This window comes from Macrosteles quadrilineatus, unplaced genomic scaffold (assembly GCF_028750875.1).
Source record: "Macrosteles quadrilineatus isolate MER2022 unplaced genomic scaffold, UCM_ALF_1.0 Scaffold_2__2_contigs__length_208266976, whole genome shotgun sequence".
Lineage (NCBI taxonomy): Eukaryota > Metazoa > Arthropoda > Insecta > Hemiptera > Cicadellidae > Macrosteles > Macrosteles quadrilineatus.
In genome coordinates this window covers 195,816,160-195,833,922 of record NW_026542595.1, presented here as the reverse complement: position 1 = coordinate 195,833,922, position 17,763 = coordinate 195,816,160, and the positions used below count along the sequence as shown (strand labels likewise).

Here is a 17,763-nt window from a genome sequence, read left to right as displayed (position 1 = left end):
TTTCATCTTAGAATATCCTTGCGGTAAAGTTTTTGCGTGATCTTTTGATTTGCCAAAAAGACAAGAGTGTCTAAATAAGTCTCTGTCCAACAATGTGTAAGCATAAACAATTAATTTTGATGTGGCATGGAGACTTCTCATTCTATTACAAAATCTGAACCTTGTTTTGAGTGTGCTAATTAATGTGACTAAGTATTTTTCAAGGGAAGGTTAAAACAAAACATTTGCCCTTGTCACCTATGTTAAATCATTAACTACATACTTTGTACTTATGTATACAATCACAGCAAAAGCTTTGAATATGAAATTACCTTTTTCATGTCCTCAAAGGTGTTGAAGAGAACATTAGGTTCGTCCCTGAGTTTCCAGTAAGATAGGACATGCTCCCAGAATGGACTGAAGACAACTGTAAAGGAAAATTAAACCAGTTATCAAATTACATGTCTTATCAAAACAATTTTCGAAGGGGGACAATTTGCTGTACAAAATAAGTATGGGATTTTACCTGAAGAAAAATTCTGAAATCTTTCACATTTTAATTAGGTACATTGTGTCAAAGTAAAATAGTATATTTAATCACAATGGAAATATACTATTTATACACCCTAGGAACTAAACAGGCTTTTACTCCTTAGGGACTAAAAGGATTTTTACTATTAAGGAGGTTATACCCGCAACGAATCTATTAAAAAAGATTCAAATTACCTTTGTCTTCAACAAAAGCTTTTAGGAACAAATCTTGAGATCCTGTGTAGTTGTTCCAAAGCCGAAAGTGATGGAAGTATGAAATTGCTGCGTCTTTGGGATTCCTTGCTACATATATGATCTGAAAAAAGATACTTAAATTAAATGAATATAGTGAATGGTAGTAAATGGAAGTTTATGTAAAATAAGTATGTTAGTATATTTTTATACGTTTTATGCATTCTTGTGTCAACTTTTTAAAATCGTTGGTAGATTATAAATATGTCATAAAGTATCATTCCATTGTTTGACCCATAGCTAAAAAGAATAGCAAGAAAATATTATCTACAGATATAAGTAAATTCAATTTTCCTTTTCATAAATGATTTGGTTACAAGAAAGTTGGCTAAGATTATTAAATTAAGGTAGTTTAGGTCTTTGAACCCCAGTTTCAGATATGGTTTACAATAATAACCAAATGGTTTATGACTCTCATTGGGTTGTAATCTGTCTCTTAATTTGTTTTCAGCTACCAAGATACATAGGTATTGTAATCAAGAAGGACTAAAAATGAGGCATACTTACTTTTGGTTTTTTTGTCCATATTTGTTTTGGAAGAAGGTTGACTGGTAAATGAGTTTTGATGAACCTTGGTGATTCTAAATTGTTAACGTGTTCAATTAAATCAGGTATCTCTTGGGAATTTGCTCCCCAAAGAGGTTTGTACCTGAAACAACAACGTAATATCAATAAATGTATAAAAATGATCAAGGGAAATGTGGTAAAAAAAGGTTATACTAAAATCAGTAATCACCCGTTAATTGTTGTCGATGTTTGTATTACAGGACTGAGGTAGAGATTTAAACACTCACTACATATTGTATCTATCATTAATTTATTCACTAAACTGTTTCATGTTAACTTCCAATGGAGTTAGCCTTATCACAACCCATGTAAGATAGGAGTTTTCATTCACTGACGATAGGTAGTCGTGAAACATTGATTTTTATTTGAAACCAGCTGTTTCTAATGTAGGCTAATTTAATCGACGTACACTTCAGGTGGGGAATAGGCTGTTTCCTGTTTCTATATCTATAACCCAGAACCAGACCAGAATGGGGCAAAGTTGGTCTAATGGTTGGAGCAGGAGACATGCCTTACTTTGGTTCAAATCTCCCCAATCACCAATTTAAAGTTTACTTATGAGTAGTTTGGAGCCCACCTTAAACATTGCCTGGCCAAAGTATCAAGTAAAAAGATTGGTCTCTTAAGTAAAGAATACTGTCTTTTTTTGTTTAAGATCTCCCTCCACTACAAACGTATGATCAATTAACCATCACCATACAGATGATTTATTGAATCCGTCCAATAAAAATATACCAAAAAAATTGAGAATTAATGAATCTTGCAAGTTGTAATTGTTATTTTTGTCATAGAATTCACTGCTTAATACCCAACCCTGGTAAATTATTCATAGGTTTTTCAACACTGATCGTTACAAGACTAAATACACTAAAACAATGATAATTGCAAGAATAAAGAGTATGACACTGGTAAATGTTAAAACTTTATACTTACTCTAAGAATGGAAATCTTTGGTAAAGATATGTTGCCTTGGCTGTTTCAAAATCAAAATTGTTTTTTAAAAGCCATATTATTTCTTGCGTCCACGTAGTTCCTGTAAAAAAAAAAAACACACAATAATTGTCATACAAATATAGTTAAATAGAAGGCCTTCTATTTATGTTTCAAATGTTCATATCAAACTCTTTTGGCTTTAAATTGTCTAGACTTGGGTTTTAGACTTGTTGCTGTGTCTCAAGATTTTTTCAATATTCTGTTTTGTTACATTAGCATCAGCTTATAGGTTACAAGCGAAGCTGAGAATCTATGCTGTGAAATGGAAGAGGAAAAAGAAGCCATGTAGATAAATTAATTTTACTAGCATCGATCTTTTGAATATTTGAAGATCACTATAACCCATTCAGGTACCCAGATAATTACTAAAGCTTGCTTTAACCAGCCAAACAGATCATCACCATTGAAGACTCCGACTGGCTTAAACGTTACACCATATGTACTCCTTGCAAAACATATCGTCCAGGATACTAGGTTGGAACCATCTTAGCATTACTTCAGGTTCACTTAGTAGTAGACAGTGTGTGTCACTCAGATCAGTGTACTTAGCTCAGGATAAAACTGGCCACCTAATGAAGGTCAGACAAGAACTACAGCTACTCAGCTACTTACCACATTTCGGGAAGGAAATGACCCAAATGTCATCTTCTCTAACCTCCAGATCAAGTATTTGTCTGACACACTCGCTGAAGGCCTTTGTTGTGACTGTATCTCCCAGTCTGACTTCTCCGGCTGGCATTGCTCCCTGGCAGTGGCGTTGTAGCTCCAGGGACAACTCATCTGTTATCGGCTCACACTTGAGGTCTGCCGCCATCCCTGGGAGAAGTCAAAGGTCAAAACTACACTAGGTCAAATACTTTCTGGGGAATATGTGAGTCTTCAAGCCCCTTCATGACCCCATCGTGACTCTTTGGTCATCAAGGGTAACAAAGAAATTTGGTTATTACTATTGCTAGCTTAACCCAACCAAATATCTGAATACTTTATTTAACATGTGCTGTAGCCTGTGAGTTTTGACTATTATTTTGTTACCTCTAGGGAAGATGGGGGAAATGATCCTTTAGTATTTAAAAGGTTTCACCAAATTAAGAAAAAATTAATGAGAAAAAAAGTTATGAAATATGAAAGTTCAACAAAACATTACTAATAGGTAGCAATAATTTTTCAAATAGCTGTTTATAATTTACATTGTTTACCTGTAACGCAAATTTGGGTAGTATTTTAACCAACAGTACCTACCTAAAATATACAACAAATTTATAATAAATTTCAATGTAACAATTTTGTATTAGACGTTGAATTGGAACAAATAATTGCAACAAGACAGAAGACGCAGCCGAAGTGAAATACAATGGAACTAGAGCAGAATGTTGATTAGGCATGATTGAGAGCTACTGATTGTGATTGGCCTCAAAAAAGGTTCAAACAAAACTTAGATTAATCAGTAGTGTTGGTCTAGCAAAACGTCCTTTGTTAATCCACTAATTGAGGGCAAAATTGCTTTTGAAAACCAAAGACAAGAAAAGAAAACTCTTATAAATTTATAATAGAGATACCGTACCCCAATGCTATATCTGTTACTTGAAAAATATTCTAGAAGCCTAATCAAAACACTAAATTATTGTCACAACTGTCACAATCAGGTAACAGACTAAACCACACTAGACTAATAACTCCCATAGAAATCTGTTTTCTTTTGGAAAAGAAAGCAAATTTTATGTTTTCGTTTACATCTGCTTGAGTGCATAGATGTCCTCAAGACTATTTGTTTCATATTGTCATTTACTAACTTAAAATCTATTACAACCAGAATAGTGTTTGTAAACTACAGCTTTTCCACTGGTAATATAACCAGAAGAGTAAGATACTTTGCAAAACATTCCCAAAATATTGGGAAATATTTTTTTGACACACTCAAGAGTTTCAGGATGTAATACACACACCGAACCAGGTTTTCCAATAGGATAAGTGTATTTGCAGTATCCTAATGTTTATTTAGCTAGTTAAACTACTTTTCCATTATAAACAATTAGCATAAAACCAACATGCCTTACCTTTGCCTTGACCTTTGCGCCTTACCCATCTTTTAGCGAATTCCCCTATAGGGAAGTAGCTATTACCGTAGTTGGCACAGTAAGACCTAGGTCCGGGACCGATTTACTTTTTCATTTTGGTGTCGCCAGAAGCCAAAAACACCATTCGTTAATTTTTGTTAATGTACTGGTATGTAGGCTATATATGTGTGTGTCCGTGAACGCGATAAGTTGAGTAATTTTTGTCTGACTTTGATGAAATTCGGCTTGCAGGTGTAAGGCGGGATAAACTTGAATGAGTTCGCAAACCAGAATGATCGGACCATGGGAACGGGGTTTTACGGGGGGTGTTATGGGGTAAAAATGGGGTATCTATTTTTAACTGACATTATTTTTAGCCTAACATTAAATTCTACTCAAGGGCAGTATAAGACCATTGAAATGGGTTTAAACTTTAAATGTAGGAGTGTCAATAAAAGCTTATCACTTTTATCCCTAACTAACACAGAAAAATGAAAATGTTTATCTTTGAGATGATATTGATATTATATTCAGTGTGGTGTAGTCTTCAAACCATTATTTTTGAAAAACCATTATATAGGATCTTTTGGAAAAAGCAGAGTGGAAGGACATTACAATCACACTTAATTTAGAAACAATTAATTCCCCAGTGAATTGTTATAATGCTATTTATCATTTAACTTCCTTTACGATGCTCACTTGTATACCAGGAAGAAACTAAAACAAAATCATACCGAACCAGAACAGACCTAAGGTCTATAGAAAATCCCATAATATGCAGTGGCTAAATTCTTGTTAAAATGTCAGAAACAAACAAAAAAGAAAAATTTAAAAGTACTATATATACCTGAATATAAGTGGTGCTGTGTATTCCATAGATGAGTATAGACCTAACCCTTTGATTATGGATATGGAAATTGGTATGTTCCGATTATAACAAAAAATTATTTCTAAACTTAAGTGAATTGGCTTTGACTTTATTCGCACATTAAAGTGTAAATAAGTGTTTATAAAAAGTCATTTAGCTATTGATTTCAATGAGATTGAGATATTGTCAGGCGCAATCCAAGGGACTGTCATATTGTACATAATAGGATTTTGGATTGCACCCAATAATGACCAACAAAACTTGTTGAAATCAATAGCCAATGTAATTACATAATTGATAAATATAAGTATGTATGTAATGAAGTACTGTTTGTCTATACAGTTGTTTAATGTATTTTTACTTTATCCATATACTAGCACCAATACATATTATTAATTAAAAGTTCATTTAACAAGTACAAACTAAATTATTGTACCTACTTGGTTATGAACACTTGGATAATTAGTGCACCACTGGCACTGACATTCTAGCAAATGTTATCTTCTATTCACTTGACACAGCACATTATTAGCAAGCAAGGTCACAGTGTGCCATAATGAACTATTCACAAGATACTGTTTTTAGTACACTTGAGGATTAGATTAGATAAATTAAATGCTAGTAAATGAATTAAATTCTAATTATAATTATACGGTATATTTTGTAGCTCTATAGTGTCTTGGCCTATTTATTGTGTTATTTATTTACTTTTAAGCTATTGATAATGTCACCTGTTTTCTCAGCTGTGTTGTAACACTGTGTACAGATTATGACATAAAGAAAGGTTTTCGATATACCATTGATTTTTTAATAACAATTTTTTTCCATAGTAAACGGTAAAATCAAAAAGTATGACCAAAAATAAAGAGATGAAAGTTATTAAAAGCAGCATGAAGGTGTTGTGTATGAGTATGTCATGGTCATAACTAAACTCGAGTGCTGGTTTTATGAACCTTAAAACCTGAAGCATGAAGGTTACGTTACTCAAATTTTGTACAAGCATTATTTAGCAAAATACAAATTTTCTGATATTCTTATTATGAAAAAATCTTTGTGGGCCGTGTAGTTTTCAATGGAGGAAGTTTTTATGTATTGAGACATTTCTTCTCATTTCAGAGACCAAACCATTTGTATTGTATAAGGCTACTGATAAGGTTGACTCTAGCCATCAGGACATATAATCACATAGCAACCATTGGCGATCGGAGGGATTCGGTCCCTCTAAAGGCCCCAGGCCCTCTAAGTAAACAATCAAGTGCTCCAACAACTTTCCCCTCTATCTGAGGTTATAGATATAATTGAGTAAGCTGAAAATAGTCAATTGTTTACTAAAATATATCATAACTAGCCGACCCGCGAGAAGCATTTGCACTGAATCCTTCTAAAATCCCACTTATTGAGGTACAAAACATACATACAGTTAATTCTGCGTAGTAAAGTGCATGGTTGATTTAAATATGGGCCTTTACTTCAGGAATATATGTGGGTCTACATTTTAGATAATTAACCTTTTAAAAATAAAATATAAGTTTTTTACGATTTTACATGTTAAAAAACTATTGAACTCTATGTCCGAAGTAATAATATGGCCATAAACGATTTTGTTTTGATTATAATATTAAGCACAAATACAATTTAACTACCTAATTTGATTTCAACTTCATTTGATTGTTTGGTTACAGATTACTATATGATGATCTCCACCATAAGTTCTAAAAGAACAGACTCATCCTAAATCAAAATATGATCGTATACCCGTATGCATATTCTGTCCTTGTATATTCTTCCTATATGTATTTTCTTACAATCCAATGAAATGCTAATTTTATTTCTTTCGAGAAGAGAATTTCAATGTTTCCATTGAGGATAAATGTACGTTTTATCCTCAATGCCAATCATCTTGTGCAGGAAAACATTTTATAGATATTCAAAGAACTTATGTTATGAGACTCTCTTAATTTTACAAAGTTTATTAGGAAATATATAGTCAAACAGGTTTCATTTTTCAATCCGAAATATTGGATACTTTTCTCAATTTAAAAAGATTATTATTGTTAGATTATTATTATGGTAAATAAACACTTGTGATATTCATAAACCATGATGATGTGTCCTCAGGAATTTATACACTCTGACTTTTTAAGTCTTACTCCATCACAACTACTAGTTTTTAGCCAGTAAAAAACAATGATCATGTCTTATTGATTGAACATATTGTTTAAGCTACTGTGACTAATGTTGCAAAGATATTAATGACAGGGCTAACATTCCTCAACATGTTTCAATTTTTTTTTTACCAGAAAGAAATATCAGCACTTCAGCCAAGGATAAAGTACCAGTATTAAAAATAACTAGTTGCTCTGCCATACGGGGTGAGAATGCAGCAAAGAATAATTCGGTTTTTTAAATCTACCTACTGTAAGAAACGGTTACAACACACTTACCCGGAAACATATATTCAAAGCTCAATCCACTTATTGATTATTTAAATTCAGATTTCTCAATGAATTACCATCCCTTTATATAGTATATTCATATTGCATTTAAAATATGCAAAAGTCTAATTCATTGGCCACATGGCACTAAGAAACAAATCTTCATATAAACAAATAAAGAGCAGAACGAAGTATAACAGCTGGGTTAGTAAATTTTCTTCATAAATAATACATTGGGATTTTGGGCAAAGCCCGAGGACTTTAATTCAGGAATTGGTGAAAAGGGGCGTCTACACAAAAAAAATCACAATTTTGACACATCGTTTGTAAAAACCCGTCCATTATTAACGGAGGAGTAGTATTTCGTAGAAATCGCCTTCACGTATTATAGATAAGGATTAAATTCAAATGTATGAAAACTAACTTAAAAAATCGTGAGGAAATGAAAAAAAAACTACATGACATGACCCATGAATAAAAAGAACTTAAATTATTAACTTTATAATGAACTTTAATATAAACTGAATGTTTGAATGTTACTATGTGCTGTATTATTCTATAAGATAGTTTAAAACCATGAATATTTTTGCCTGTTTATTAACCAACTATATACTGGCTTTACATCTTGCTAGATGTTCGATGCCGAATTGAATAAACTTTACTCACCAGCAGTGTGTATGATGATCTTCCACTCGCACTCTCTCACTAAACTCAACTGACAGCTGACTCTAGAACAGCTGATTTGCTGATTGTTGTTAAGGTCACCATAGTAGACGATGCGTGGAATGGGATCCGCTTGAAGTACCTTTAGCTTATCAAACTTGAAACTAATTAAATCATCACTGGGGTCAACAATACGTTTTATAATACATTAATGTTTGTATATCTGTATATTATACTGGTTTTTGTTTGGGTGTTAAAACCTTGCATGAGTTTCAACATCAACCCCCCTCTTATAATCTTTGAGCATTTGTTTACATTGATAGTAAATGTATACAATTTTGATCCCAAATATTTTTTGGAAAGTCAATTATTTGTATATAGGCGTCCTTATTTCAATTGGTAATTTTATAATAATAATATAGCTTTTGCATATTTTTATAGGTATATTTTAACAGTGTCTTTGTAATTTTTATAAGTTCTTGTTACTATTTTATGTGTCGATTGCATTTTAAAATGTTTAAAGATTGTATTAAGTTCAAGTGAGCACAAACTAACATGTATTACAGACAGTGTATGCCTACTTGAAATGTATTCTAAATTATAAATATAAATCGATTAAATGAAATGTGATGGATTTTGAAATCCTAATAAAAAATCAAGCATCGATTTTGCAATACTATGATTATGAAATATAGTCATGAATCAATGATTGTCATGCTATGAAATCAATTATCGTAACAGTATCTATAATTGTTTGGAACAATGATCACTAGTTTTTTATCACTTAATTGTTATATAAAATTATTAGTGTGCGGGTTTTGAAGGGGGTAAAGCTCAAAACGTTTGCCAAGGGAAGCCTAGTTCAAACCTTGCCAATCACATGACTTTAAACTGTGATAAAGATATGGTCCGGGAATTCAGAAATTATTTTAGCTAAAGGTCCTTATTCTTTTGGAAAAAAGCGCAATTTTTTCAACTAAAATCAAATTGTCTAATGAGAAATGGGATCTTTGACCTGAATCGTTCCTGCTTGGGAACAAATCAGCAACCTTTGGGGCTTTACCTAGACAATTTCATAATAAACGTGAAAAATATGTGTTTACAGCTTCTGATGAATAAGCATCAGTTTGTTTACGAATGATAACGCGACCTGCGTTTTGCTGAATTGTTATTTGAGTTGATAACAGAGCTGCAGATTAAAGGCTAGCGCGGTTCAGCGCTTAACCTTGACCTTCTTGTGACCCTGGCCCACTTCGGCTTAACTTATCACTTCCTGAAATTGGCGGGAACGTACCTCCGACCCTACGATTTCCGATTAAAGAATTGATCTTTACGATTGTAATTGATATATTTGCAAAAAGCACATTTCAGTACAATCAAAACAAGTAGACTTCTCATCCCATTGTACAATTTTGAAGTTCATTTCCGTTTCTAGTTCATGTTGGTGACACTGATCGCTAGTGTCGATGAAATTTTGTATCTATTTTTAGGGATAATTTCATGTTTCGTGTTTTACTGTTTGGTTATACAGGAGACGAGTTATTGTTTAATGATTAGATAGTTATAGTTTAAGTGGCAGGATACGAATAGTTAACTCTAGAAACACCCTCTACATAATCCGATCCAAAGCACAAATTAAAACCATAGAATAAATAAGCAGGAAACACAATTTATTTATATGGTATTTTATTCTATGTGAAAACTGTCTTTGCCAGTCCATGAGGGTGATTGATACATTTATAAGGGATACTGTTTAAACCATGGTATAATCCACAGTATAATATAGCTATTGACTTTCAATACTGAGGTACACATTCTATATACAGTATATTCAAAGAAAACATAAATATGCACTTTTTGTTGAGTATCCTCCTATTTTGGGGCTATTTTCTCTTTGAGGGTTCTTTTACTATGGAAATGGTTTTAGCTGATGGAAATTATAGGTATAAGAATAAATATAACTTTTGTCGTGTTACTTGATGATGATAAAATATTTTTTTAATTGAATGATAACATTTGAATAATCACGATAACCGAAAAAAAAACTTGGTAAATACCCTTTTATTAGTAACAAGAATACAAATGAATACTTCTCAGTTCGTTTATGAATCAATTTTTAGCTTGAAACTAACGTTATATGATAATATAAAAAAATATTGAAAACATTTAGGCATGAAAGGAGGAAGACGATTATCGATAAACCACAAGGTAAAGAGAACCTTCGGAAATGCAAATATTCTTCACCTTCTAGATAGGAAAAATGCAACTAGTTTAGAACTTTGCAGATATGACTAAGGAAGTTTTATTTCCTTCTTTATGTTACTAACCGCATTAGAACCTTGCAAAAGCTGCAAGTTATAGTTATTATTTAATGTGTTAGGTTGTTGATCACAGGACCGGACACAGTAAAATGTCCCAGATTACGAAACTTGCTGAAATTTAAAAAAATTCAGTTTGGTTTGCACGTGATGTAGAATCATTTTTCCGTTATTTTTACGTTTTGAAGCTTAGGCCCATAAGGCTGATTGAGTTTTATCTCATTTTATATTGTATGCAAACTGAAAGTTAATAAATAAGTTAATATTTTTTACGACCACAATGCTTTTACGATGCTTTTTAAGGCGGATTGTTAATAGTTATTTGTGTATCAGTGGACAGTCGAGTGTGGAAAGTTTCTCGACTGCAGCAAAGGCAGTTTACACTCGTGTTACACATTATATTTTTCATAAAGTTACTGTAAATCAAATAAATAATTACTATAATCTGTGCAATGAAGCCCGTTTTGTCGGGTCAAATCAAATCAAATCAAAATATACTTTATTTCCAAAAATAATGAACAGAATAAAATATAAACATAAACTTCCAGTGAAACAGACACCTTCCTTGTTATTGCATAGATAAAATAATTATCAATACATGTAAACTTAATAATAACAAAGGATGGAAGGTTTCAGAGAAAGCTATGTTAAATAGACATAGGAAATAAGCCTACATGGGCTGGAAGCCTGTGCGAAGGCTTAGTCGCTATCAGTGACTTAAGTATTTGTTGGAAAACAATAATATGCATAAATATTGAGAAAATCTTAAAAAAACAAATTAATTTAATATAATTGTAAATTGCCGGGAACTATTCTGAGGCTAAATTAGATGAAATGAGCATTTTGAGGGTGGCTGTAGGGAAAAGTAATTTTTAGTTGCCATTTTGTTATTAGTGGTCTGATTTTAGCGAATTTCCCTATAGGGAAGTAGCTATTACCGTAGGTCTCATGGTAAGACTTAGGCCCGGGACCGATTTACTTTTTCATTTTAATGTCCCCAGAGGCTAAAAACACCATTCGTTCAAATTTTTATATATGTATATATATATAGGTATATATATATAGATTTATATATATATATATATGTGTCCGTGAACACGATAACTTGAGTAATTTTTATCCGATTTTGATGAAATTTGGTTTGAAGGTGTAAGGCGGGATAAACTTGAATGAGTTTGCGATCCAGCATGATCGGACCATGGGAACAGGGTTTTATGGGGGGTTTTATGGGGTAAAAATTGGTTTTTCTCACTTTTTACCCTCAAAACACAAAATTTCCCAATTTTTCTCTAAGCCTTCTTAAAGAGCTTAAAAAAACAAACAATTCAGTATATCAAAGTGTTTTTGTACGGTTATTGGTTACGGAGAAAACTAAAAAAATTGTAAATTTAAAATTCCCATGTTATTCTTATGGAGAATATTGTAAAATGTTGTAGTTAGCTTGTTTATGGATATATTTTGATCAAACTTGGCAAATTTATTTATTTTATAGTAAGCTATCAATATTTTACTAAAAACACACTACTTTATTAGTTTCCTTGTAGCAGCAAACCTAGGTACTCGTTAAACCTAATGTTATTTAAATAGATCAATTGAAAATCAATTCGGCCAAATGGAAATTCGCTTAGACGGCAGGTTTGCTGCGGCGGGGGTATTTATTCTTTCTGTCCATTGTTAAGTTTCATCAAGACCTGTAAAATGATACTAAACCCGACTATACTTCCCATTTTAAATTGTTGAGCTAACCCCTACCCCCAGTACCTCTAAGGGCAACATTTTCAAAATTAACCATAATTATCGTAGCCTCTCAAATCTAAAAAGGTTGTCGCAAACAGATTTCTAATATATCATGTGGTTAAAAAGTTAAGGGGGTGCAAGTTACTTTTCAGCCACCCTGTATCTAGGTAAAGGTTTAGAGGTTAACACATATTTCCTGCAAATCATTGCATTGTTGTATCATTAGGTAGAATAAGGCTAAGGCTGTAGTAATAATAGAGATCGATGGGCTAAGCTAGTCAGGTTGCACCTCATTTTGCCTTACAACAAAAAAATCATAATATCAATAAAAATAATATAAATAATCATAAAAATAAAAAATCATAATCATAAAATCGGCATGCCATTCATTTTATATTTTTGGACTTGGTGTCGTTTGATAGGAAATTCTAAATGCTCAATTAACTAAAGTGTTCATGAAATTTTTTCATAAAATCAGTAAGTAAGTTAGTTATTGTAATTTGAATTAGACCAATATAAATCTTTTCCTATATGGGTCTTTTCCACATCTATATCAATATTTTCTATCTTTATAATATTTTAAGTATACATATATATATATATATATATATATATATATATATATATCAAAGAGATATTATATATATATGTGTATTATAAATCACATATCACATATGTATATCATATTTTGACCTTGATGTATATTCTACCTCAAAATACATATCAAGGTTCATATAGATCGGCCAAAACAATATCAATATTAAAAAGTTTATGAAAAAAAACACAAGATGGCGGATATTTGGCCAACGAAATTATTCCGAAAAAAGTTGTATCCTTGGTTTTATGCTTATTTCGACCCAAGAAATCACTAAGTTGTCTCTACCTTATATGAACACTTATGTACAATTCCTTTAAAAAATTACCTTTATTTATTCATTAGAAAAGTTTAATTGTTGGCTTGTGCCGTGCCTATTCAATTTGTGAATTTCTAACTTTATTATCAATTAATTAATTATTATACTACAATTAATTGAAACCAAATCGATGTATGTTTTAGTTATTATACTACAATTAATTGAAACCAAAACGATGTATGATTTAATTATTAAGATTATAAGCCAATCGTCGAATTCGACTTTCGGCTTTTTAAAAATTGACTTATGTTCCTGAATATATGTTAATGAAATGGTGGATTTCGAAACTCTAATAGTGTCCAGTTTCTCAAAACCACAACGAGAACTTATTGATGAAATCTACAGTATTATCATTGTAATTCTTAGTTTTTCAGTAGATTTCTGTTATAGTGTTGGTGTTATAATGGTGGAAAAATAGTAAGAAATTTAACATAACTAACTTTTACCAATATGTGTATTATTTCTTTATTTAAACATTTCGTAACTCCAAAAAAGGTAAACACAGCTAGAGAACCCTGTTGGTATCGGAGCAAACCATATGCGGCATTACCGACGGAACGATGTGCTGCCTTTCCGACGGAACGATGTGCTGCCTTACCGACAATCTCAAATTATGTTTTAAATTTGTGACACTTGTGATGTGTTTATAACGGATGTTGTACAGTTGTACAGTAGTGTTCTAGTAGCTTTCGACTCAAAGATTTCTAAAAAACGGTATGATTTTAAAGTAACTAAAATACTGTACCTGTACATCAAAACTATGTTATGACCCAAGTAACAGGAAGTATTTTAAACTTGTTCTACCTGAAAATTATTTTAAACGTTTTAGCGAATTTCCCATATAGGGAATAAGCTATTACCGTAGTACCTCAGAGTAATTGTCTGAGGTAGTACTCATGGTAGACCTGAACCCGGGACCGATTTACGTTTTCGTTTTGAGGCCCCTAGAGGCCAAAAACACCATCCGTTCAAATTTGGGGTGTGTGTATGTGTGTCAGTTAGCACGATAACTCGAGCAAAAATCATAAGATTTTAATGAAATTTGGTATAAACGTATAAAACTACATCCATTCGAACGATTTCGCGAACCAGCATAATCGGACTACGGGAACGGGTGTTTATGTGGGGTTTTATGGGGTTAAAATTGGTTTTCCTGTTTTTGAGCCTAAAAACAAACAAAAATAGCAACTTCTTACCTAACTATATCGTAGAGCTTAAAAACAAATAATTTAGTATATTGAAGCGTTGCTATGCGCCTAATAGTTACGTAGAAAATTCAAAATATTGTACATTTAAAATTCCTATGTTATTCTTATGGAGAATAAGTAAACTGTAAGGGGAACTTTGCTTGTTTATGAACATATTTTCATCCAATTTAAAAAATGCATTTATTTCATACTAAACTATTAACATAAAAAAAAAACAAATAAACACTTCTTTACTCTTTCAGTTGCAGCAAACCTAAGTAGGTACATACTCGTTAAACTAATGCTATTTAAATAGGGAATAAATGTGATATTTTTAAGGCGACATTTTATGTAAATCCAATCAGGCAAATGGAAAATCGCTTAGTCTGCAGGTTTGCTGCGGTGGGGGTATATTTTTAGTATGTTTCAACTAATTAGGGATATTAATAGTACTAGTATCATTATTGTTTATTTATTGTCATTTAGTACATCTTGATTTTACAAAGTTTGTTTATTGTTTGCTATTTTAAATTTTATTATAACCAGAAAAACATTTGAAAAAAGTCGAAAGCTTATTAACTTTGAATAGTTTAATTATGAAGCATAATTTGATCCATGGTACATGCCATTCATGTAGGCATTCGGTTACCTTTGAATGTTGATGTTGACTGCATTTTACAGTGTGTGTTAACTCCTTGGTCATTTTGAAAGGCAAGCAAAATACTGCAAATCAAATGTTTTAAGTCGTGAATTAATAAAGAAACAAAAAGAAATAAAGAAACAATAAGGATACTTTTAGAACACAACCCAGTTAATCATGTATTTGAATACGTAGCTGAATTCAAAATGCACAAAAAGTTAATACTGTTAAGCTTGTAATTTGATGGTACTGTTCCGGTATGCTACTCTCTTGGGGCGGCGCGAGGCAGAGGCTAGAATTGGAATATAGAGTGAAGGATTGCCACTTGTTTACAATTATTATTTGAAAGCATGATAATAAAATATATACTAGGTATGCGGCCTCATGTCTACTAATGGAGCGGAGTGAGCTTAGATAAAAACATAAATAACCTTATTTACAAATAGGCTACAAGTTTGTTTATAAAAAAATATTATAGATTACAACATAAAAACATGAGTAAATGAATGAATGTCAAATTGCTCAACACATGCCTGTAGTAGTCCAAAGATTAATTTGAAGTATCACACGACAACCTTTTGAAATGAAGAGTTTGTTAAGGCCTTGGCATATAAATTACAGCATGAATAAATCAAATTCATTCATAATAAGCTACAACAACATTATTAAAACCAATATAAAATACGTTTCCATATTAGGCTATGCCATTTAATTTGAGTTGTTGAGCCTGCAATGTGTTAGTGTAAAACCTATTAGATTGGATTGTAGTAAATTACTAACCTGACATAAAAATTTCAACATGCGGTTCTGTTGGCTGTAAAAATTCTTCTAATTATGTGAAAGTAGAAGGAATATCATATCAGAGGGGTAAGCTTAGTTATGAGTTAGGACTGGACTGTTCAGTACGTACAGACAAGGGAGTATGTTTTATCTATGGTACAGGCCAAGCAGTCAAGTCTACTAGTAATATGCCTACGTATAGTTATCGTAACTGTACTTCTATACAGGCTTAGGCAATCAGCGTATTTATATAGGATATGCGACTGTTTCGAAGGTATGCGAATGCGATGCTACGACAGCTGAGGGTGGCTAGCACCATTGACTTTATATCTACACTATTGTGTTTATATAAAGTCAATGCTAGCACCCACCAAACCCTTCAAATGAGGATTTGTCGCTCTGTTTAACCCAAAAATTTTAAAAATTAAGCCCGATAGAGAAAAAAAATGTATACAAACAGTAAAATATATTTAATCATCTACAACTTTACCACGGATAAAACTTCTCTGAAAAAAAGACAATTTAGTAGTTGACTAAATTTTTCATGTCTCGTTTCCAGTTTTTATCCAAAACGAACATTATAAATAATAATAAGCATAGCCAACCAAATATTAATTTTAAAACCATATTCTTTGTATGAAGGGATTATTTCCAAGCTCTCTCCCTTTTTTCAAAATTTGATCTCAATATTGTATGGTTCTCAAATTACAGATTAAATTTATGACGTATACACTACTAATTTTTGCCGATTCCAAGGCGTTACATTATTCTCGCATCGCTTCTATAACAAACAAAAGATTAGACAACATTTTGTATCGCTTGTTTAATTTACATGCCCATTCTATAATATTGAATTTTGTAAGTTATTATTCTGTATTCGGTGGTTAAAGCGGCTGATTGAAATTGTTTTTTTTTCATTCCTATTTCCATGGATCAATATTATTTGTTAAGTCAATAAAAACCATTTATCAAACATTTCTAACATGAATCATTCTGAAAATACAGTCAGTAAATATTTTCCGCCAAATGGTAAAACAACATTTAACATTCATATTATTTATACCATTACTCAGTAATACAACCTAAGAGTAGTAATCAATGATCAGTGGTATTAATCGGACTGTTCTCTTTTGTACTGTATTTTGTAATTTGCTAGCTTACTGTAGATGGTTTGTCATAACCAAATGTCATTAGTCTTTCTTTATTTACATTTACGTTGTTTTGTTAATTGGTAACCATCATAGCAACCCATAAGGCCAATGTTAAACATTTTATATTAGATTTCATTTGTACATACATTATCAAATTGAAGTTGTGTAATAACATGCTCACTGTTTGTCAAAATAACCCTGGAAAGTTTGGCTTTAATATGTTCATCCGTTATTAAGTCATCTGATTACATAGTTTGCATACGTTCCGATCTCAAAAAGCTTCGCTCGCTCCGCTCAATTAAATGTTCTCATATTTGGTGTACACTTTAACACAATTTGTTTACTGTCTTAGACGATAGTATTTATTACTACAGTGAAACCTTGATAACAAGACCCTCAAAAAATCGCCCTTGATAATAAGTATCATTTTTAAATCTTCCTTGGATTATTTCTCCCGTAACCAGATGTTATTGCAAACCTCGATAACAAGTCAAACTTAAAAAAAGTCTCAATTAGTAATCACCAGTATGAATATGGTTATCGAGGTTCTACTGTATCAGTATAACCGAGCTAATTTATTTCTTCGCTATTCAAAACAAAAAGTCTCAGTTTTAGCACCGTGCTTATCGCTTCGCTGAAAGTATAGTTCGAATTTTTAAACACATACAAACTCAGTTCTATCTATATTAGATTT

The 17,763-nt window shown here is 31.9% G+C and overlaps 1 protein-coding gene across 1 annotated transcript in view; it reads right to left on the bottom strand.

Annotated features, from left to right (window-relative positions):
* The window catches only part of LOC128985252 (luciferin sulfotransferase-like), a 33,275-nt gene that overhangs the window by 2,165 nt on the left and 13,347 nt on the right, over positions 1 to 17,763 (bottom strand). The window contains exons 2-7 of the mRNA XM_054404644.1: positions 8,346 to 8,521; positions 2,935 to 3,138; positions 2,263 to 2,362; positions 1,270 to 1,411; positions 706 to 826; positions 312 to 406 (exon numbers count right to left, since the gene is read on the bottom strand). Of these exons, the coding sequence (XP_054260619.1) occupies positions 312 to 406; positions 706 to 826; positions 1,270 to 1,411; positions 2,263 to 2,362; positions 2,935 to 3,138; positions 8,346 to 8,521 (838 nt within the window). The remainder of the gene's footprint in view (positions 1 to 311; positions 407 to 705; positions 827 to 1,269; positions 1,412 to 2,262; positions 2,363 to 2,934; positions 3,139 to 8,345; positions 8,522 to 17,763) is intronic.